Source organism: Rhinoderma darwinii, chromosome 1 (genome assembly GCF_050947455.1).
Source record: "Rhinoderma darwinii isolate aRhiDar2 chromosome 1, aRhiDar2.hap1, whole genome shotgun sequence".
Lineage (NCBI taxonomy): Eukaryota > Metazoa > Chordata > Amphibia > Anura > Rhinodermatidae > Rhinoderma > Rhinoderma darwinii.
This window is the reverse complement of record NC_134687.1, coordinates 150,482,253-150,507,265: the sequence shown is the minus strand read 5'-3', so window position 1 is coordinate 150,507,265 and position 25,013 is coordinate 150,482,253. Positions and strand designations below refer to the sequence as shown.

The 25,013-nt window shown below is 42.7% G+C and overlaps 1 protein-coding gene across 1 annotated transcript; it reads right to left on the bottom strand.

Moving 5' to 3' along the window:
- PGRMC2 (progesterone receptor membrane component 2) lies at positions 1-24,213 on the bottom strand. Its single transcript, XM_075849708.1, has 3 exons — positions 23,696-24,213; positions 2,974-3,129; positions 1-1,401 (listed from the first exon to the last, which is right to left on the bottom strand). Exons 1-3 carry the CDS (start codon positions 23,979-23,981, stop codon positions 1,304-1,306), a joined length of 540 nt encoding a protein of 179 aa, XP_075705823.1. The 5' UTR covers positions 23,982-24,213; the 3' UTR covers positions 1-1,303.
- Positions 24,214-25,013: the final 800 nt, after the last annotated feature.

The following is a 25,013-nucleotide window of genomic DNA, read 5'->3' as shown; positions in this document are numbered from 1 at the left end:
TTTATTGTACATGCTTTATTAAAATGGTACCCATATTTACATTTTCCTCAGAAAACACAACTCACATCTCTCAAAATACCCACACACTCTCCCAATCATACAAACTACTCCACATAAACATGTAGACTGATTTATTTATTTTTTTCTTCTGAGCAAAATAAAGCAGTGCTGGGGGCAGGAGGGGCTGCATTTGGCCATATAATGCGATCATTATGTAGAGCAACATATTATATGGCAATAATACTGAAGATTCCTTTTTTCCCATTCTATTTACACAGAATGACATTAAAGTTTTCCAGTCAATACAGAACATCAACTTCAGTATCAAAGCTGCTTGCAGTGACTCTGAACTAATACAGATTGGGTTTTTTATTCCCTTAAAGCGATTCAAGTCTTTACAAGAAGTAAGGCACATAGAGAACAGCTGGGCTGCTGGAGAAGGCGGCACTGCATTTTACCAATGGATCAGCGACCTCTTCAGCAGCAAAGCTGTTCATATTGATTTCATCATGAGTGCAGACGAACACTAGCCTACTATATGCTGAAAAGGTTGCCCTCAATACAAGTAGATTTATAAACCCCCTTTCACCAGGCCAGCACCTACGATTATCGCAGTGCTGGGCATTAGACATTGGAAAGAAGAAATAAAAGAAAACCTGCTTGACCTTTGTAACTTTCACCTGAAGTTTTCCCAGGAAAAAAAAAAAAAAAAAAAGACACTAATACCTGGCATTGCTAGTGAAAACTTACATACAAAATTACTGTGGATTTAACATCAAAACATTGGTTTAAGTAGTGCAGACTGACAAATGTCCAGAAGAAGGGGAAGGGGACTGAAGGATTTGGGAGGTCAACGTTTCTACTCATCACACAGGAACCAGGATACCACAAAGTGTATGTTTCTTCCCAGGCTGGATCGAATTGTACCTGCAACACTATGACATATTTCGTGCCCGGCTAGATTTACAGGGAGTTATGAACTAGTGTTGACAGATTTCAAATACAAGTCTGAAATGACTGACAAAACATGTAGCGCTATACATATGTTTTTCACAAAACGGTATTCCTGGACCAGGGTTCATTATACAGGAAAAGCAACTGGTTTGTGGTCAGGAGGGTGGAGGAAATAGTTGGCAGTAAGGATCAGAGAATGCTTATTATTAAAATCTTTGCAGGGTCATCTTTGTACAAAATCTGGACACTAGTGCGGAGCACATTATCCACCTGGAACGTCCGTGGGTTTTTTGTGTGGGAAGTTACAGGTTGTAGTTTCTGAAAGGCCCCTGACTTTGGTTGTGAAAGTTCATTCCTGCTTTGAGTGGTCTCGAACATCTTCTTCATCTGTATATTCAGACGGCTCTTCTCCTGGCTTCAATAATCGGCCAACATATTCATACTTTTCTGTTAAAAGGAAATGTCCGCATTAGAAACAGAACTTGCATCATAAACAAGAAATGTCTCCTCGGGTTCATTACGGTCAGGAGCTAGACACGTTCCACTGAACAGAACAAACATTAGTAGTTCTAGACAAGGACAGCATCAAGATCCAGGCTGATCCGTTCCACAATTCCTACAAATACTTCACATAAAACAGCCGCCATTGGCCTTACGGACAATATAATACACAAGTCCCTAAGATAACCAGTGGGTAGTGAGATCACGCCACACGACCACAGCAGTCAAACACGGTATGGTTATGTTGAACCCACGGGGCCGAGCAATGATCGTTCTGTAACGTTGATACCCCGCTACCCGAAAAAAAAAGGTCTCTTTCAGGAATTTAAAGGCTTTGACCACCTTCACTACGTTTTTTGTTCTATTTTTATTGTCCCAATAAATGTAAAATTAAGAATTTACTGTTCAATAGGTCTGACTTAAAAAATTCCTATATTTTTGTTTCTACAGCTCCTATGAATCTCCATGGTAACAGACAAACCCTGTAAAGTCAGATTCTGCAGTCATACTTCATTCCATTTGTCCCCTACTTTATGTTAACGTACGTTCGGTAAGTTAGAAATATCCCTATGGGATGGGTGGAAATCAGTATTCTGCAGGTACGCAGCAGATCAGACTAGTAAAGGTTTGTCTGTTGTCTGTACCAATAAGTAATCGGTCTTCATAGGAGCTGTAGAAACAAAACCGGCAGTCAGAGATTTTTAAGCAAAGCCTATTGCAAAGTTGTTTCAGTTTTCATTTTAGATGCATTGGGAAAATGAAAAAAAATAAAAATATGTTTGGTTGCTAGGGTGACCTCCACCTTATTTTTAAAGAGGACACCCCTGCTCATGCTTGCAAACAAACCTGCAGGATGCCCTAATCAAATCAATAAGTTGTCTGAATACATGTGTACGGTAGCTGGAATCCATATTGCTTCGAAATGGAAATGACCTCAGCATAGATGGTCAAAGGCAGATTCACCAAAATAATGTCTTAAGAAAAAATAAATGCCATAATAACAGACTAAGGAGGGATTGCGGAGGACTGGTAACCCTGGATAGACTTTATTTTATTGTCATTAAACGAATGGTATTCTTCTGCTAGATGTGCCTGGCCGCCCTGCAGCTGCCTCGCAGTGATTGGTCAGCAACAGAGGCAGGGAAGCTAGCTTCACTTCAGTAGAACAGGGGTAGTTTATGCCCCATTGGCGAACTATTGCAAATTAGCATATAGGGCGCAACACAACATGGGAGCCATATCTCTGGAACTCAGCGTTGTGTTGGCGCCCAGGGAAAAAAATAAAGACGCTGGAATCAGGGAGACAACGCTATTCAGGTCAGATAAGATCTACTTATGACCTAGTGACAGGTCCTCTCTAGGAGATTTTGTTATAGCAAGCAAAGTAAAAGAGGTTTTTCCAAAGTTAACTTTGTTCTTGGAAAACTTGTTTAATAATTGAACTCTGAGCTAAATTGCTATAACTGCCAAGACCGATTCTACTGAATGTAAACTTCACATGTTACAGCTATACTGTACCTTTAAACTGCATCTCCCACTCTCGAACACTTTCCATTTGCACAGCATTGAGGTCGGACAGGTCGTCATATTCATCTCTTAGTGCCTCTTTATCAAGACAAAAAGTGGCAAGTCCCCTGGAGGCATCTCTACCAGCAAATATCCCATACGGTCCATCTGCAAAGGAAAAAAAATAAAATCAAAATGCAAGGCACCACAGTGGCCAAGTTGCAGTGGGCTCCCACAGAGTGCATTTAAACCCCATTTCCCACATAAGCACAACTAATGGCAAAAAGGTCAACCTGAAGCACATATACAGTACTACCGAACGTGATACATACTAGGGATGCACGATGCATCAAAACTTCGATACTGTTTCAATACTGTGCATCCCCAAACGGTTCGATATCGTTGTTTCATGTATTTCGATACTGAGCTGTGCGGCCGCATAGCTCAGTATAGTAACACATGAATGCATGAGAGCGGGGCTGCGGCTGTGTAATACAGCCATTGTCCCGCTCCTGAGTCCTGACAAGTGCGCGCCGTCAGGATGATACGATGCGGCCAGCGCTCCACTAATGAGCGGTAGCACTGAGGACAGAACATGGTGGGCGCACTGCAAAACACCCCCCATGTTCTGTCCTCAGTGCCTGCGCCGCCGCTCATTAGTGCACTGCCAGCCGCATCACCTCATGCTGACCGCGCGCACACTTACTGTCAGAAGAGGGGCAATGACTATTACACAGCCGCAGCCCCGCTCTATAACGGCGGAGATCAGAGAAATCTCTCATCTCCGCCGCTATTCCCCTGAATGCTGCGATCAAAGCCGACTGCAGCATTCAGGGGAAAATGAGAAGGGGGGATGCCCTTTGCATGGCGTCACAGGGAATTCCTGTGACGCGATTGAGGGACATACCATATATGGGCAGACAGCCCAGGGTCCATTGAAGGACCCCAGGGCTGTCTTACCATATTTCCTGTTAGGGCATACTTCGTACACAGGCAGTTGTTAGGACATACCTATCAGTACACAGGCTAATGTACTGGCATATAGATCTATGCCATGACATTAAAGTTTAAAAACAAAGTAATATTAAATAAATAAAATACACACACACTATTTTTAAAATAAACATTAAAATAAGTCTCAATACATAAAATCTACACATATTCGGTGTTGAAAAAATCACTATGTGTAGGCGCTATCCTACACTGCTGGGTCACATCTCACCTCCCATACATGGGTAAGTGCATACTCTGGAATTACATTTTGGCTCTCTGTGCCATCTGTCTTTAGGCAATAACTACTCACTTTCTAGTCACTATAGACTTTTTTCAGAGTTAGGCATATTGCCTTTTTTTACACAAATTCATACTTTGATACCATTTTCATGTTTATGCACCCCATGTTGGAGTCATATTGAGTCATAGTAACTATGCATACCATCAGGGTTTTCTTATATATATATATATATATATAGACTCAATATACACTTCTGTGATCCGTTTTAGGACTATTTTTGGATTCTCTGTCTATGTCATTTTATGTATTTTATTCTTGTTCTTCAATAAAGATATTTAGTTTCATACATTGATATATATGGACTCGGTTTCTCCGGTTTATTATATATTGTTAGAGTCTTTATCTCTAATTTTCCATATGGGTGGTTGAGTGCCTCTCCCACCTTTATATGCATTTGTCCTGTGAGACATCCTGTCTAATCAATACATATTCGGTGTTGGTGCGGCCGTAATAACCTTCACAACTACTTCATTTATGATGTGTACGCTTTAAAAAAATAAAAAATAAAAACTGCTTTTTCACTTATTATCGTGCGGCACGAGGTGTGATGAATTTAACCTCCATGTGCCTCACATTAATAGTAATTAACCCCATCATGTTCCTTACACATTAACCCATTATGAATGAGAAACATGGATGGGGTTAATTACTATTAATATGAGGCACATTCAAAATTCAATAACACGTCGCGCCTCACATCAGAAAATGTAAGAATTATTTTTTTTATTACTGTTTTGGTATCGAAATCGCAATGCTACACAAAGTATCGGTATCAAAGTCCAAATTCTGGGAGGGATGGACGATCGCTTATAAAAACTTCCTTCCCAAGTAAAGAACCAGAAGAAGATTGAATCTCCCACTAAGAGTGCTTAAAGAAAGTACATGGCGAGGAACCAGCACCCTTAAAGATTTGCTTAAATCGAGGCATTCATTCGCTCAACCCAAAATGTGGCTAGAGCCCTGGTGGAATGAGCCTTTACACCTACTGGAGGAGTCTGAACTTCTGAGGTGTAGGCCAGAGTAATAGCCATCCTAATCCACCTAGCCGGGGAACTTTTGGTGGCCTCGCTACGCATTTTAGGACCCCGACACTGTAAAAACATGGAATCTGGCTCTCTCCATGTTGAGGTGGACTCTATACTGAAAACATTTCACAATATCTAGGGAATGAAATTAAAACCTGATTTTGAGAGATCATAAAATGAGGAAAGAATAATTTCCTGAGACTGGTGGAACTTAGAGGCTACCTTAGGTGGGAAAGCTGGGTCTGGTTTAATAACCACTCAGTCTTCCAATACAACGGGTAAAAGGAGGATTTACAGAAAAAGCAAGACATTCACTAATTCTCCTGAATGTTGGGGCAATTAGAGAAGTGGGTTTTGAGTGTCAGGATTTTAATGGGGACTGTACTTAAAGGCTCAATGGGGGAGGCTTGGTTAAGGCATTCAGCACCAAACAAAGATCCCAAGGAAGGACTCTAGGTCTATCAATTGGTCTGGACTCATAAGAAGCCTTTACAAACAAACTTAGAAGCCTTTACAAACAAACTTATCCAGGAATGGTCAGCAAAAAGAAAGCCCCCCCCCCCCCCCCAAGGCCGAAATCTGGACTTTTGGGATTTAGTAGTGAGAACCTTTAACCCAGATTCTAGAGTTTCTGAAAAAAGCTTGGAGAAAGTCTTATGTCCAGGTTAGAAAGATCGAAACAAAAAAATGTTTTCCATATTGCGTAACTTTTCGTAGTTACCCTCGGTCTACTCTTTAATAACGCCAATATCACTTCTGGAGAGAAGCCTTTGTTAGTTAGACTTTCCCACTTAAATTCCACGCCATCAGATGTAGGTAGAAAACAACTGGGCACTAGAACAGAAAACCCAGAATTTCTGGAATTACCCAGGGTTCTGTCACGGATACAGCCATTAGCCAGGTAAACCAGCGTCATGCACTTCTCTCCATTCATTTAGTCAGCGCATAGTGACACTGCGTTATTCACTATGTGCTGTCTTATACTGACACATTAACGTTACTGAAGTGTTTAGACCGTGAATAGCCATTCCTTCGTTAACGTTTGTGTGGGACTTATAGCAGAGCAAGCGTAATCTCGCGAGATCTCGCTGTAAATGACAGGTTACAGCGAGATTACGCTTCGCTCTGCTGTAAGTACTACAGAAACGTTAACGAAGTGCCGGGATTGTGAATAGACATCCCGTCCTGGCTGGAAGGAATGTCTATTCACGGTCTAAACACTTCAGTAACGTTAATGTGTCAGTATAAGGCAGCACATAGCGAATAACGCACGGGCACTATGCGCTGACTAAATGAATTGAGAGAAGTGCATGACGCTGATTGGTCAGCATCATACACTCCTCTGTACAACACCCACTTGGTCTAAAGTAAAAACACGCCCACTTGGGCATTAAGAAACTAATTAAAGCTAAAATCGCTCCTAACGTGGTAAAAATAGATTGTTTTCTAAATAAAAAGCACTGCTGTCACCTACATTACAGCGCCGATCTCATTATGTAGGAGATAGGGCACTTATAATGTGGTGACAGAGTCTCTTTAATGACCACAGTATTTTTTACGTTTTTCCATCGTTGCATTCCAAGAGCTATAACTTTTTTTTTTTTGCGTCTACATAGCTGTATAAGGTCTTGTTTTTTCGTGGGACTAAATTTTTTACTTTATTTTGTATTCCAGTGTATTACTGCCTGTCCGTTTAAAACTGACAAGCATCTGCTAGGACAAGCCTCTGCCATGACCTAGCAGGCATGCACTACAGGCAGACCTGGGGGCCTTTATTAGACCCCCGGATGCCATCAGAGACACAGATGCTCGGCGATCTTATCACCGGGTGTCGGCGGGATGAGAGGGAGCTCCATCCCTCTCTCCAAAACAACTTAGATGCGGCGCACGCTATTGAGCACCGCATCTGAGGGGTTAAACGGGTGAGATCGATACTGATATCGATCTCATACGTTCCAGCAGGGACGCCCCCAGCTCTCAGCTACATCTGGCAGCTGAGAGCAGGGAGATTTGACAGCTCCCTGCACTGTTTGTTTATTCTGATGCAGAAAAGTCTTATGCATCAGAATAAAGCCCATTAGTGGCTGCCGTGAAAAGGCGTACTGGTGGTCACTAACGGGTTAAAGATGTAGTATTTATAGAAAGGGTTCAAAATTGAAGTTTTTATTTAGGCCTTATGCACACGACCATAGAGGTGTGCACGGTCCGGGATTACAGCATGGATGGGCTATCCGAAATCACGGACCGTGCACACAAACAAGATGTGCATTGACTTCAAGGATGCGAATACATTAAAAGTAAAAAAAACAGTTGTAAATAAAGTACTCCCTTAATTGGATTAAAAAAAACAAAAAAAAATAATAAATACAAAGTCCAAAAAAAAAGTAATTATTTTGCATAAAATATATTTTAATGCCCCTACATTAAATAAAAATAAAAAAAAAACACACATTAGGTATCTAAACGACCGTAATAACCTGAAGAATTAATCGAACTGGTTATTTAGCGTGAAATGTGAACAGTATAAAAAAAAAACAAAGAAAGACTATGGAGAATCGCTTTTTCCTATATTTACGCAGTAAAAATGTATTTTTCTACCTCCAAACTGTAAAAAAAAAAATAGTACAATTTCACCCGCATAAAACAAGGCTTCATACGGCCACATCAATGAAAAAATAAAATAAGCTATAGCTGCTGAAAGGGAGAGGTAAAAACTGAAAAATGTAGCTGGTCATTAAGGCCTTTTCAGGCCCGGTCATTGAGGGGTTTAGGAGGATTGTGTGGGTTATTTTTATTTCAATAAATATTTTTTTGAACTTTTTTTTTAAACTATATTACTAATGCCTTAGTAATGGTCTTTGTCTGATTGACAGCGTCCATTACTAAGGAGGGGCTTAATGTTAGCTGGTGAAAAGGCTAACACTAACCCCCATTATCACCCCGGTGCCCACCGTCACCAGGGGTACCGGGTACGATCCAGTATCCGACCATCTGTAGTGATGGTCAGGTACTGGGGCGGTCACAGGCTGGTATTACCAGGCTGAGAAAGCCTACAAACCGTGGCCCTACCCAACCTGGTAATGCTAGTCTGCTGCTGCTACGTTAAATCTGGCTAGCTGTGAAAAATGGGGACCCCACATCGTTTTTTTTATTTAAAAAAACAAAACAAAAACAGACGTGGCCTCCCCCCATATTTTTTATAACCAGCCAGATACAAAATAGCAGCAGTAGGCTAGTATTACCAGGATGAGAGAGGCCACGGTTTTTGGGCTTTCCCAGCCTAATACCACCAGCCTACGGCCGCCCGAGTGCCCGGCCATCACTACAGATGGTCGGGTACTGGATCGCACAAGGCAATTCCCAGGAGCGGTGGGTATCGGGGTAATAATGGGCGGGTTAGGGTTAGCTTTTTCACCAGCTAACACTAAGCCCCTCCTTAGTAATGGACACTGTCAGACAGCAGCCATTACTAAGGCAGTAGTAATATAGTTTAAAAAAAAAAACAGACATAAAAAATATTATTTTATTGAAATAAAAATAAAAAAAACACACAACCCTCGTTAACAATTTTATTGAGAATAAAAAAAACAAAAACGCTGTCATCGAAGTAGTCCAACAACAGATACGGTTAAAAAAAAAACAAAAAACACATAATAAAGCAAAACAATTATACTTCCCTTTCCTGGGTCCACTCCTGGAGCTATGGGAAACTCCTGACGTCACTATCCATATATGGACAGTGACGTCAGGAACAGCGCCGGAGTCCCCAGAAAGAGCGCTAGCTGGTGCTCTGCTCGGGGATTCCAGGGCCAGTAAACTCCTGACATCACTGTCCATATATGACAGTAACATCAGGAGCAGTACTGGAGTCCCAGGGCAGAGCACTAGCTGATGCTCTGCTCGAGAACTTCAGGGCAGGAACCCTTTTTAAAAGCCGTCACTCGAATCGCATCCAAGTGACGGACGTTTTTCACACGGCCCCATTGAATTGCATGGGAGCTCTACAGCCAGGAGAATGGACCAAAATAGGGCATGTTCTATCTTTTGACAGCCCGGTAAAATGGGCTGTCAAAAAAATTAATAAAAAAATATATATATTGGCTGTGTCAATAGCCTCATTGAGGTTAACAGATTTTAACTCAGCTGTGTGACAGCCGTTAAAACAGAATGTCGTGTGAATAGGGCCCTTCTCGTCAAATGGCTCAACCCTTTTTTAGCTGTCCCCACATGCCACTGTGGTTCTCTTGATAGTGTTTTGCTAGGAGGGTGGGATTATCCGCTCTCCTGAATGTTTCTTCCATCTTATTATAGAGGCAAAAACAAAAAAAATGTGGCTGGTTATTAGGGCATTTTCAGGCCTAGTCATTCAGGGGTTAAAAGTTAAGCAATAAAGTAGCTATCCCACAATTAACATTTATCCTCTATCCACAGGTTGGGAGATAAATATTAGCTTGTGAGGGTCCAATACCGATCGCTAGAACTGGGCATCTCTGTCCCTCTTCATAAGAACGACCACAGTGGTGAAGAATTTTATGGAGCGGTGGCTGAGCCACTCTATCCTACTTTATGTGAGATACATAAACAGCCTAGCACACCTAAGAGGAACAGGGGCCCCACACTATAGTGCTGGGTGCGGCCCCAGCAATCAGACCGCCACTAGTGGATATGTGATAAATGTTACTGTGTGATCCACTCAAGAGATCCCACTTGCATAGAGGACATGTCTTAAAGAGGCTCTGTCACCAGATTATCAAATCCCTATTTCCTATTGCATGTGATCGGCGCTGCAATGTAGATAACAGTAAAAAAAAATTTTTTTAAAACTTTCATTTTTGGCCAAGTTATGAGCAATTTTATATTTATGCAAATGAGCCTTTCTAATGGACAACTGGGCGTGTTTTCTCTTATTTCCAACTGGGCGTGTATTGTGTTTGTTACATCTGGGCGTGTTTACTGGTTTTACTAGCTGGGCGTTGTGAATAGAAGTGTATGTCAGCATCATATGTCAGCATCATACACTTCTATTCACAACGCCCAGCTAGTAAAACAAGTAAACACGCCCAGATGTAACAAACACAATACACGCCCAGTTGGACATAAGAGAAAACACGCCCAGTTGGAAATAAGAGAAAACACGCCCAGTTGGAAATAAGAGAAAACACGCCCAGTTGTCCATTAGAAAGGCTCATTTGCATAAATATAAAATTGCTCATAACTTAGCCAAAAATGATAGTTTTTAAAAAAAACAAAAAAAAAACACGTTCCTGTTATTTACATTGCAGCGCCGATCACATGCAATAGGAGATAGGGATTTGATAATCTGGTGACAGAGCCTCTTTAAGTCAGTTATACACAGAAGACACAGGTATCAGCAGCTATTTCACAAGACCCATCCCTATGTTTATTTAAGCTGGGAGAAGGGAATAAAGGCCCTTTTACACGGGCCAATTTTTGGGCAAACGATCGTTCATCGGCTAATTATATTGCTTATGCTGCAAGAAATATAGTTGACGGCAGCACATCTCCCTGTGTGAACACGGAGGCGTGCTGCCAACATGATAAAAACGTATGAGGACGAGCGATCGTAGTACCAATCGTTCATCCCCAAACATAGCTCCCTGTGAAAGGAGCAAACGAGCACCGATCAACGAACTGTATCGTTGATCGGCGCTCGTTTACACGGCCCATGTAAGGGGGTTTTACACAGGACGATTATCGGGCAGACGATCAGCAGATGAACAAGCAAACGCTCAATCATCTGCAGATCGTATCGTTTTAAAAAAGTAAAACATTATATTTGTCGGCAGCACATCTCCCTATGTAAACAGGGGGACGTGCTACGTCATGAAAATATATGGGGACGAGTGATCGCAGTAACGACCGCTCGTCCCCATCCATAGCTCCATGTGACAGGCTCAAGCGAGCGCCGATCAACGATCTCTCGATCGGCACTCGCTGCACCGGCCAAGTGTTAGCCGGTGTAAAAGGGCCTTAAAGAGGCTCGGTCACCAGATTTTGCAACCCCTATCTGCTATTGCAGCAGATCGGCGCTGCAATGTAGATTACAGTAACGTTTTTATTTTTAAAAAACGAGCATTTTTGGCCAAGTTATGACCATTTTTGTAGTTATGCAAATGAGGCTTGCAAAAGTCCAAGTGGGTGTGTTTAAAAGTCCAAGTGGGCGTGTATTATGTGCGTACATCGGGGCGTTTTTAATACTTTTACTAGCTGGGCGTTCTGATGAGAAGTATCATCCACTTCTCTTCAGAACGCCCAGCTTATGGCAGATCACGCTGTGACGTCACTCACAGGTCCTGCATCGTGTCAGACGAGCGAGGACACATCGGCACCAGAGGCTACAGTTGATTCTGCAGCAGCATCGGCGTTAGCAGGTAAGTCGATATAGCTACTTACCTGCAAACGCTGATGCTGCTGCAGAATCAACTCTTTAAGTCTCGGCTACACACCTCTGGCAGTGGCTTATCTCCCAAGTGAGCATGTCAGATCCATCATCTCCCGACTTCTGCTATTAGGCTGCTCCCTTACGCATTAGATTGTGAGCCCATCCAGCCAAAATTGTCAGATTCAAAAGACAAAAAAAAAAAAAGGGAAGAAAAAGCCACACGAGGGCAGTAATAAACAGCTTTAATAGTCAATAACCTAAAACAGGACTGGACAAATCTCAGGAGGGATGTATTGCTGGTGGAGATTACGTTTTTTACTTATTTTCTTTTGTGGTCTACGAAAATTTCTACTGTCTGATTACTGAAAAAAATAAATGTAAACCGGCTCCTGGAATGGCCCGTCTGTTTATAACGACCATTATTTGTCCGCCCCAGTAACATGAGAGAAGGCAAAGAAAAATATGTAGTATATAGTGCTGACAAGTGAGATAAATTATAGGCCCCAGCTTATAAATTATTGCTGTCCCGACATGCAGGGTAGAGCAGTACAGTACAACCTTCCCCCATTATAACACTTTTACTGCCGCTAACCAGTAACCAGCACGAACAAATGTGAGATAACTGTGTGTACACAACAAAGTACTAATCCCTGACCATTAGAACCAGTCTTTGAAATAGTGAGAAGCTACCCAGCAATAGAGTTAGAAGTGCTATACCTTGTGTTAATATTAATGAAGGCCAAAAACATATGTACACAAGCGAGGTCAAAGACATGCAGCCCCCCATACATAGCCCCCCCACACTTACTGTTGACACATAGCAGCCCATGACAAAAAATAAAAATTCACCATTATGAAATCTAATGTCAATTTCGCAAGATCGCAATTATTTTGGCTCCTCAACCTCTAAATCAACCTACTCCAAAGACCTATGCACCGAGTGATAAGGATTGTTTCCCTGTATTTCTGGAATGTGCTGTGGATTTTACAATGTTTGCTTTGCTAATTGTGTATTTACATTTTTTGCCATTTGGCAGGAAAACACTGAGAAAAGAAAAATCACAATGCAAAAAAATGCCATGTGCCAGCTAAACTATGAGACTAGACGGTATTTCAAATCACGCCAGAGGACACAATAATATAAAGTTTCTGATCTTTCAGTAAGGCCCTGTTCACATGGAGTTTTTTTCGATGCAGAAACCACGTCAGAAAATCCGCCCAAAAACTTCTGAAAATGCCTCCCATTGATTTTAACAGGAGGCAGAGGAGGTTTTTTTTCTGCAAGCGGAAAAACCGTCTCGCGGGAGAAAGAAGCGACATGCCCTATCTTCGGGCGTTTACATCTCTAACCTCCCATTGACATCAATGGGTGGCAGAGAAAGCGTATTTCACAGCGTTTTTCCCCCGCTGCGCTCAATGGCCGCCGCGAAATATGCGGCAAACATCGTGCAGGCAGATCAAAATCTGCCTCAAAATTCCAGACGGAATTTTGAGACAGAATTTTCTGCCTGCAAAAAAACTGTGTGAACAGGGCCTAACAGAGCCAAGAAGCCGAGGGAGAATAAACCTCAAACATCTCCTGTAAACAGGTACAAGCCTAGGCCTGCTGCTCCATAAATAGGGTACAGTACAATCTGCCATAAACAGTCAGTATCAGACTTGCATGGGAATTTAAATAGCTGTTTCTGCAACTTCATAAGATATTCCTAAAAGGTTAAACTAACTATAATAATATTGTTATCTTTTTCTTCTGACATCTACATAGAGTGTATAACGCCAGCTGGGCGCGCTCTCAGATTTTCTTTTTTAACCCATTCCCGCCGCAGTCACTTTTGGACTTCCTAACAGAGCCCCATTTTTCAAATCTGACATGTCACTTTAGGTGGTAATAACTTTGGAATACTTTCCCCAATCAAAGCCATTCTGAAACTTTATTCTTGTGACACATTGTACTTTATGTCAGGGGTAAAATTTGGTCCATAAATTCAATCCTTATTTGTGAAAAAAAAACGTAGAGAAAATTTGCAAACATTTTTTTTCTAAAATTAAATGTATCTGCTTGTAAGATAGTTAAACCACACAAAATAGTTACTAGTTAACACTTTCCATATGTCTACTTTATGTTAGCATTGATTTTTGAATATCCTTTTAGGTTTCTAGGACTTTACAAGGCTTATAATTTTAGCAGCAATTAAAAAAAATTTCAAGAAAATTTCAAAAGCTTATTTATTTTAGGAACCACTTTTTATTATAAACCCCCATAAATCACCCCATTTTAAAAACTGCAACCCTCAAAGTATTCAAAACGGCATTTAGAAAGTTTATCCCTTTAGGCGTCTCACAAAAACTAAAGGGAAGGGGTCATAAAATATTTTTTTTTTATCATATTGCTTTTAGTATGATATTAACATAAATTGTATTTATTTGTGTTCTCGTGTTCTACTTTTTACTTTGTTCTTACTTTTACTTCTCTATGGGGGCTGCCATTTTTTTTTCATCTCTGTATGTATCGATTAACGACACATACAAAGATGGAATACGGTACATACAACCCCATAGAGAATGCGAACGGGAGTCGTTCCATTCTCTGCAGCGTACGTCGTCTGTGTGGAAACGGAGCAATCGCGCCGCTCCCACACAGACCAAAACGAAGCTCGTTCGCAGAGCGAAATCCAGCACCATTTTCATGTGGACCGGAAGCCACTGCCGGACAGTAAGACGACGACTTCCGGCAGCGGCTTCCGGCCATATGTTCAAGGAAGCGAAGGCACAAGGAATAGGGGCGGTGGGAGAAGGTAATTTATGTTCGTGTATGTGATGTGTGTATTATGTTCGTGTTATACTGTCTGCTGAGCACTGTATCTAATCCTCCTACACTGTGAAGTCGCTCAGAAAATGGCGGCACACAGTGTAGGAGATTTGAAGATTCGAAAACCCCTCCTTCTCCTGGCACTAGCCAGAATAAGGGAGGGGGGATTGTGTGAGGACACTAGAGAGTGTGTCTACCCCAAATTTGCAGCATAAAGCAATGAGGTTGCTTCAGCACATTGCCCATACTGCAATTTTGGGAACTGCTCCCTCTAGTGGCCAGCACATGGAAAAGTTAGAAATCTAATTAGAATCTAATTTATAATATTTCCTGACATGTGAAAAAATTAAAACAGTGTAATCACTCAAATAATAATTGTTTAACCAAAAAAAATAATAATAATTTCTAGCGACACATTCCCTTAAAGCAAAGTGGAGGTGAAATTTCAGTTTTTTTTCTCAGAAATTCCATTTCAATAAAAAAAATTTCTGTAAGGTCTCGCCCACACGTAGCGTAATTGCTGCAGATTTTCCACCCAGAATTGCAGACGGAAAATACGCAGCAGAATACAGTAGCAGCAGTGGGTGAGATTTAACAAATCTCATCCACACGCGGCGTATATATTCCAAGCAGAATTTGACCTGCAGTGCGCATTTTTCAGACTGCAGCTGTGGAAAGTTGACATAATTGCTGCGTTTTTCAGGAGATGTCACCATCTCCTATCATTGCGAAAAACGCAGCAAAATCTGCACCATTTTCTGCTGTCAAAAACGCAGGAAATAGTGCATTTTTGCCACAGCGGAAAATATGCTACTTTCAATGGAATTGCTGGAAACATTTTCTGCAGCAATTCCGTTACGTATGGACAAGTACTAAGGCCCTACTCACACGACAGGGATTCGCGGCCGTGTGATGGCCATTCCTTGAACGGCCGTCACACGTCCGCAGTAGGAACAACACACCCCAAATTGGGCTATTCACACGGCCGATTTTTGGACGGCCCAGTAAACCGTCAAAAAATGGAACATGCCCTATTCTGGGCAGATGTCCTGGCCCCCATAGAAGCCTATAGGACCAAGTACAGTACGGCTGCCGCTTGGATGTGGTCAGAGTAACGGCCATGCTTTCTGCCGCCCGCTCTCTTCTCATTCTCCTCACAGTGCAAAGTGCATGTGAGGAGGAGATTTTTTTTGCTCCCTGTAGGAGCGGAATCCCTAATCCCCGGCTACAGCTGTGGCCGGGAACTGCACTCCAGGAAAAGTCCCTTGACTTCACTGTCCATATATGGAAGTCCCTGACTTCATTGTCCATACATGGACCGTGACGTCAGGGACTGACCCTTAAGCGGAATCCCCAGTCACAGCCGTCCCGGACACAGATGTGGCCGGTGATTCCGCTCCAGGAGAAGTCACTGTCCATATATGGACAGTGAAGTCAGGGACTTCTCCTGGAGCGGAATCACCGGCCACAGCAGATTCCGCTTCAGCAGCAGGGGAACTCTCCAGGAGAAGTTCATGACGTCACTGTCCATATATGGACAGTAAAGTCAGGGACTTCACCTGTAGCGGTCCCCTACAGTGGCGCTATCTACAGGGAGGGGGGTGCTATGTAGAAGGGGCAGTGTGCGGCAAAAAATAATTGCCAAACGAAATTCGTCCATTTTAAAAACGAACAGAAAAAAAAAAAAAACTGATGCGAAATGGGTCAAAATCGGCCGTTAAAAACTGAAACATGGCCCAGAATGGAAACTATGCCAAACGGCCGAGAAAAACCAGACCAAAACACTGCCTAACACTGAAGGTTTTACCAGAGAAACAACTGAATATTAATTGCCCAGATTCTGCAGTTTTTAGAAATATCCCACACTTGGCCCTGGTGTGCTACTGGACTGAAATACAGGTCTCAGAAGCAAAAGGAGCACCCAGTGGATTTAGGGCCATCTTTTTATTAGATTATATTTTGGGCACCGCACCATGTCAGGTTAGAAGAGGTCTGTGGTGTCAAAACAAAGGAAACAAGCCAAAACAAAAATTTTGGGGAAACTGCAACCCACAAGGAATTTATCTAGAGGTGCAGTGAGCATTCTAACCCCACAGGTGTTTCATAGATTTTATTGGAATTGAGCAGTGAAAGTGAAAAAAAAAGACTTTTTTTGCAATAAGACGTAGCTTTAACTCAAAAATTTTAATTTTCTCAAAAAATAAAGAAAAAGCACCCAAACATTTGTAAAACAACTTCTCAAGTATGGAAATACACCTATGTGGTCATAAACTGCTGTTTGGGCACACGGCAGTGCTCAAAAGGGAAGGAGCACCATTTGGCTTTTGAGCACAGATTTTGCTGGAATATTTCTCGGGCACCATGCTGTGTTTGAGAGCCCCTGAGGTACCAGTACAGTGAAAACCCCCGAGAAGTGACCCCATTTAAGAAACTACACCCCTTAAGGCATTTATCTATGGGTGCAGTAAGCATTGACCCCACAGGAGTTTCACAGAATTTGATGCAAAGCATGAAAAATTGCTAATTTCTCGCAATTATGCAATTTTAGTGCGCAATATTTTATTGAAGATACTACTACCATAAATGATTAGGCAGGTTCTCCTGGATACGGCAATACCCCACATGGTGGTGGCCATTATCTGCTGCCTGGGCACATGGCAGGGCTCAGAAGGGAAGGAGCACCATTTGGCTTTTGGAGCACAAATTTTGCTGGAATGGTTTTCGGGCGCCAGGTCGCGTTTGTAGAGGCCCTGAGATATCAGTATACTCGAAACCCCCAATAAGTGTCACCATTTTAGAAGCTGCACCCTCAAAGAATTTATGTATGGGTGTGATTACTTTTATGACTCCCATTTTTTGGCTGAATTTATGAAGGGCCTCAAAGCGGATTCTGGTATTGTACTACGGTACAGAGAACAGCGATACAAAATGTCCTTGAACCAGTAGGATCTCACTTTTTAGCGAGACCCATGTTGAGGACTAACCCCGAATATTTTAGCATTTTGGCACAAATTGCTGGGCATAAAGGTTGGTATGGTCCACCATAAGCTGGATCAAATCATCACCAATAAAACAATTTTAAAAATCCCATTACATGCAGCCTTTCCTTCTGAACGTGAATTCCTGACGCAGCAATAAATTCTGGGATTTGGTGGGTGTAATTGGTTGGGGGGTGACCAATCAATGCTGGCAGTTCCAGAGTCAGGCAGAACCTGGGCACTAACCCTCCTGAGACTACGAGGAGGTTCCTCAGTGTCACTGTGGGACGAGAGCATGAATTCTGGTTCTTCATCGCTCGCTGTATCTGTATCAGCAGTGATCATGGCATACGCCTCTTCAGCGGTGTAAAGTCTCGCTGCCATTTTATAAATGTGTCCATATATATGTATATATAGTAGGGCTGGGCGATTAAACTAATTTCATTCATTCGCCCTCAAGGACTCTATGATTCTATTAAAAAACAGAATCGTGAGTCAATTCTTCAGTGGCGCCATCGCGCCGTGCTGCAGGAGGAAGCTTCGCCCCGCCGCCTCGTCACTCCCTGGTCCGCCCCGTTCTGTCTCTGCTCCCCGTACGGAAGAGTGCTGTTCTGTACTGAACAAAATGATACAGCACGGAACAGCAGTTCCGCAGGGAAGCAGAGACTCCTAGTACATAGCCACACCGCCCTGTAGATACCGCCCCGCTGTAGATGGCACCCCCCCTTGTACCTCACACCACTCAAGATAGCACCCACTTGCGAATCCCTCTGGCCGGGGATTCAACTCCTAGTGGCAGCTACAGCGGCGCGATCTACAGGGAAGGGGGGTGCGATCTACAAGGGAGGTGGGTAGGGCTGTGATCTACATGTAGGGATGCTATCTACAAGGGAGAGGGTGGTGCTGTGATCTACGTGGGACTGCTATCTGCAAGAGGGTGCTATATACAAGAGGGCGTGGCACTGACTACATGGGCACCGTCACTAAATGTGGGCACCGGCACTATGTGGGCACTATCTATCCTGACAAATTAAATCCATCCTTTTTTGTTTTTACGGCTCTGAAAGATGGACTGAAAAATGGACACTGATGCAAAATGGACATGAAAAACTGACCATTGATCAGCTTTTAATGGGCATTTTTTTTTCACTGTCGTGTGATTGTAGACTATATGACTATGATGCCAGGAGTCCCGTTCACGTGTACTGTGGTCGGGCCGGTTGAGACACGGACTATTTTTCACGGTCCAATCGCGGTCGTGTGAATCCGGCTGAGGTGGTGTCGAGAGGGATGTTAGTGCACGCAGCGCCTCATTGGATTATAGATTGTTAACCTGTTCCCTGCCGGGGAACACAGAAGTTATAATCAATTAGATATAAATTTTTCCAATTGTATTTATGATAAAATAAAATATTTGCAGAGGTTAAAAGTTGTGAAAGAGGCTCTGTCACCACATAAGTGCCCTATCTTCTACATAATGTGATCGGCGGCTGCAATGTAGATCACAGCAGTGAATGACAGCTTATAGCGAGATTACACTTGCTGTGCTGTAAATCACACACAAACGTTACCGTTGTCGGATTGTGAATAGACATCACGTCCTGGCTGGAGGTGATGTCTATTAAAGAGGCTCTGTCACCAGATTTTGCAACCCCTATCTGCTATTGCAGCAGATAGGCGCTGCAATGTAGATTACAGTAACGTTTTTATTTTAAAAAAAACGAGCATTTTTGGCCAAGTTATGACCATTTTTGTAGTTATGCAAATGAGGCTTGCAAAAGTCCAAGTGGGTGTGTTTAAAAGTACAAGTCCAAGTGGGTGTGTATTATGTGCGTACATCGGGGCGTTTTTAATACTTTTACTAGCTGGGCGCTCTGATGAGAAGTAACATCCTCTTCTCTTCAGAACGCCCAGCTTGTGACAGTGCAGATCTGTGACGTCACTCACAGGTCCTGCATCGTGACGGCCACATCGGCACCAGAGGCTACAGCTGATTCTGCAGCAGCATCAGCGTTTGCAGGTAAGTCGATCTTACCTGCAAACGCTGATGCTGCTGCAGAATCAACTGTAGCCTCTGCTGCCGATGTGGCCGTCACGATGCAGGACCTGTGAGTGACGTCACAGATCTGCACTGTCACAAGCTGGGCGTTCTGAAGAGAAGAGGATGTTACTTCTCTTCACAGCGCCCAGCTAGTAAAAGTATTAAAAACGCCCCGATGTACGCACCTAATACACGCCCACTTGGACTTGTAATTTTAAACACACCCACTTGGACTTTTGCAAGCCTCATTTGCATAATTACAAAAATGGTCATAACTTGGCCAAAAATGCTCGTTTTTTAAAAATAAAAACGTTACTGTAATCTACATTGCAGCGCCTATCTGCTGCAATAGCAGATAGGGGTTGCAAAATCTGGTGACAGAGCCTCTTTAACTCTCAGGACACTTCAGTAATGTTTTATGTGTGAGTATGTGACTGCAGTGCACATAGTTATCTAGCAAGATCACTATGTGCAGAGTAAATGAAGTTAAAATAGATCATAAATGATTGTTTTTCTAAATAAAAAAACACTGCTGTGATCTACATTATAGCGCCGATCGGATTATGTAGAAGATAGGCCACTTATAATGTGGTGACAGAGCCGCTTGAAGTTACGTACAATAATTATAGCAACATGTTAAAAATTATTTATATAAAGAAAATTTATTTAACCCCTTAGTGACCAGCCCATTTTAGGCCCTAATGACCAAGCTATTTTATTCGTTTTTCTATAGTCGCATTCAAAGAGCTATAACTTTTTTATTTTTTCGTCTACATAGCTGTATGAGGACTTGTTTTTTGCGGGATTAGTTGTACTTTATAATAGCACCATTTTAGGGTACATATAACTTTTTTAGTAACTTTTATTAACTTTTTTTGGGGGGGGGGGGATTATAAAAAAAACCTGAAATTCCGCCATTGTTCTATGCGTTTTTAAATTGACGCCGTTCACTGTGCGACGTAAATAACACGTTACCTTTATTCTATGGGTCGGTACGATTACGGCAATACCACATATGTAGAGGTTTTTTATGTTTTACGACTTTTGCACAATAAAAACACTTTTGAACTAAAATTATTTGATTTTGCATCGTTGCTTTCCAAGAGCCGTAACTTTTTTATTTTTTCCATCTTTGTAGTGATTTTTTGGGCTTGTTTTCTGCGGGACGAGAAGTAGTTTTGATTAGTACTGTTTTGGGGTGCATGGGACTTATTGATTCATTTTTATTATGACTTTTTTTGGGGGGCAATGGAAAAAAATTGCAATTTCGCCATTGTTATTTGAGGTTTTTTTTTTACGGTGTTCACCTTGCGGTTTAAATTACATATTAACTTTATTAATGGAGTCATTACGGTCGCGGCGATACCATATATGTGTACTTTTATTTTATTTTTTACACTTTTACTAAATAAAACCACTTTTTATGGAAAAAAATGGATTTTTTTACTGTAATTTTTATTATTAATCTTTATTTCACATTTATTATTTATTTCATTAGTCCCACTATGCGATCTTCAGATCGCTTCTATAATGCTTTGATATACTTCGTATACCAGAGCATTATTGCCTGACAGAGGGAGCGTATCTCCCTCTGTAAACAAGTTAAATGCCGCGGTCGCTATTAACGGCGGCATTTAACGGGTTAAACGGCCGCGATCGAAGTAAACTTCGATCGCGGGCGTTGGAGCAGGAACTCAGCTGTCATTAGACAGCTGAGCCCCGGCCCCAGCCTGCACGGGAGACCCGTGCAGGACTTAGACTAGGCTCACGTGAAAAGGCGTCAGCCCAGCCTAAGGCCCCTTAGTGACGAACGTGAAAAGGCGTATTGATGGTCACTAAGAGGTTAATTATCTCTTGGTATTTCCTGTTAAATAAACAGAAACAAGAAAAATAGAGATTCAAAATGTGGGAAAAAAAAAAATCTAGATTTTATTTTTGGGCAAAAATCGTGTGTGTGTGTGTGTGTGTGTGTGTGTGTGTGTGTGTGTGTGTGTGTGTGTGTGTGTGTGTGTGTGTGTGTGTGTGTGTGTGTGTGTGTGTGTGTGTGTGTGTGTGTGTGTGTGTGTGTGTGTGTGTGTGTGTGTGTGTGTGTGTGTGTGTGTGTGTACACAAACACACATGTAGCTCTGTGAACTGTAACAAACAGCTGTGTAACAAAGATTTTTTTCTCCCACATATAAAAAAAAAACAAAAAACATATTTTCCTGTATTCTTTAGAACTAGAGCTGTGATGACCAACTGGTGGCTGGCCTTGGCCTCAGGGGTACAGCTGCCACTTTATTAGCGATTTTAGATTTATGCTAATGAGTTGCCAAGTGGGCGTGTTTTTACTTTAGACCAAGTGGGCGTTGTACAGAGGAGTGTATGACGCTGACCAATCAGCGTCATGCACTCCTCTCCATTCATTTAGTCAGCGCATAGGGATCCTTTTAGATCGCTATGTGCTGTCTTATACTAACACATTAACGATACTGAAGTGTTTAGACAGTGAATAGACATTCCACGGGATGTCGATTCACAATCCCTGAACTTCGTTACTCTGTCTGTGGTAGTTACAGCAGAGGACGCATAATCTCGTTGTAACCTGTCATCTACAGCGTAATCTCGCGAGATTACGCTTCCTCTGCTGTAACTACCACAGACAGAGTAACGAAGTGCAGAGATTGTGAATAGACATCCCGTGGAATGTCTATTCACTGTCTAAACACTTCAGTATCGTTAAAGATCTAAAAGGATCCCTATGCGCTGACTAAAGTCATACACTCCTCTGTACAACGCCCACTTGGTCTAAAGTAAAAACACGCCCATTTGGGCATTAAGCAACTCATTAGCATAATCTAAAATCACTAAAATCACATAATCTAAGATCACCTACATTATAGCGCACATCTCCTTATATAGGAGATCGGGCACTTCTAATGTGGTGAGAGCCTCTTTAATAGACCTTAGGTCTTCCCTGTACAGTTTGAGATAGAAATATGATGCACTTTCAAATAAGCATATGTCTGCACATTACTTTTTTAGTACTGTATATTGACTGGATATGCCATGGCAGTCTAAACAGTAGAGGTACCACTGCACTGATAGATCCTTAGAGCACAGGCAGGTGCCTGTCCCCACTTCATGGTTTTGAAGGGGACAGACACGCTGGATCATTCTCTATTAGGCTATGTTCACACGGCGGCCATTGAGCGCCGCGGGCATAAAACAGCGCGAAATACGCTTTCTCTGCCTCCCATTGAAGTCAATGGGAGGTCAGAGGCGGAAGCGCCCGAAGATAGGGCATGTCGCTTCTTTTTCCCGCGAGGCAGTTTTACTGCTCGCTGGAAAAAGACGCAGACGCCTCCCATTGAAATCAATGGGAGGCGTTCTCGGGCCGTTTCTGCCGAGTTTTGCGACGCGGTTTCTGCGTCCAAAAACTCGGCAAAATACCCCGTGTGAACATAGCCTTAAAGGGGTATTCCAATCTTAGAAATTCATGGCATATCCATAGATTATGCCCTAAATGTCTGATACATGTGGGTCCCACCTATTTCCAGAACAGGTGTCCTCCAACCTGTCACGCCCTGTGAGACAGCAGCTGGCCACCGCACACGGCAGGGAACAATTGGAGAGGTGGCCGGGATTACAGAAACAGCCAAGCTCCACTGTTTTCTGAACTTTCTTTCACTTCTATTTGAGTTACAGAAACCACTTAACACAGCAAGCTTGAATGTTCCTGTAATCCCAGCCACCACTCCATTTATTATATGTGAGGCGTCCAGAAGTTGAGCACAGGGGTCCTCGGTTCTGTAGATTGATAGATGTGGGTCCCACATCCGTCAGACATTTATGCCATATCCTGTGGATATGCCATGAATGTCGAAGATGGGAAAAAGTCTTTACGGTCTATGGTAGATATGCAAAACCCCGTTTTTGGGACGGGTGGAGGTGCAATTGGTGGAACCCCCAGCTATCAGACTTTCATAGAATATCCAGAGGATTTGTGCCTGAAAACCCCTGTACGATTGCACTATTGCAGGACTGGACTACGTTTCACATTTGCACCCAGAGATGAAGACCTAGCCTGGACTCAGACGTGTCCTCCACCACTCATCCTGGAAACAGTAATTAAAATGTGATCCTCTGCTCCTGAGCCCACCTCCCCACAGACCCACGAATCCAGCCCTGTGCCCTTCTCTCACCGGGCCCGTAGAACTTGCTGCCCTCTGTCACGTCGAACACTTTCCCGTTGACAGCCAGCAGGATGCGGGGGTTCTTAGTCCCATCATAGTCTCGAAGCTGCTGCAGTGCGAAGTCTCTCCTCTTCATGCGCGGTAAGGCGCTGGCTGCTCGGGTCCCGCTCCCTCTCCAGCGCCCGTACACCCGCCAGGCCCCGTACATTAGCGCCGCCAGAAGCCCCGCGTTGAGTAGTAGTATCCACACATATTCCCAGCCCCACCCGGAGGCGTCTTGCTGCCCCTCCGACATGACCCGTGTCGGGTTCCTCCCGGGTCACCACTGGACGACACCCGCCGGGAGGAGGGGACTCGAAGTAGCAAACCCGAGACTGTGTTCCCACGGGAGAAATAAACGAGTGGCGTGTCCCGGTATACAGGGGTGGGGGCGGCACAGAAAGAACAGCGTAGCTTCGCCTCGCTGCTTACCAGGTGACGGCTACGATAAAGCGACACAGTGCGCTCTCTAGTGACGTCATCCAGGCTCAGGGCGCTAGCTGGAAGTCAAGGAGAGAACTGGGAGAGTACTTTTTTTTTTTTCTCTCGAAAACTTTATTTATCTACCAAATGTACAATGAGGCAGAGTTTATTCTCCAGTCTCGACACACAGACATATAAATGATTGACGTCACCAGTGGCGCTATCAGGACCTATTACATTTATTGTATTTACTAGAGGAATCACAGTAATTTGTTGTGCAATGGATAGGTCAGCAGTGGACAAACCCTTTAACTTCTTGTGAGGGCTTGTTTTTTTTCAGGGCAAGATGTAGTTTTTATTGGTACAATTTTGGGTCACGTGCAACTTTTTGATGACTTTTTGTTCCATTTTTTTGTGGGCGACAAGGTGACCAAAAAACAGGAATTCCGGTGTTTGTATGTATATTTCACGACGCTAATCGTGCGGGTTGAATAATGTTATATTGTTATAGTTCAGACTTTTAAAGACGTGGTGATACCAATTATGTGTACGGGAAAATATATTTTTTTAACTTTTAATTTGTTTTGTATATATAAAAACATTTTTTTTCTATTAGTCCCCCTAGGGAACTTGAACTACTGATCGTTGGATCGCTTGCACAATATACTGATATACCTATGCATTGTAGTATATTGTGTTTTTTTTACCGACTCCTATTAAGCCCTGCCTCCTTCATTAGGCCCTCAGGCTGCCATGACAACCATCGGCATCCCGCAATCGCATCACAGGGTGGCAATAGGCGTATAATTGATTTCTTTAAATTATATCTACAGTGGTATTTTTTGGTGCAATTTTAATATATAAT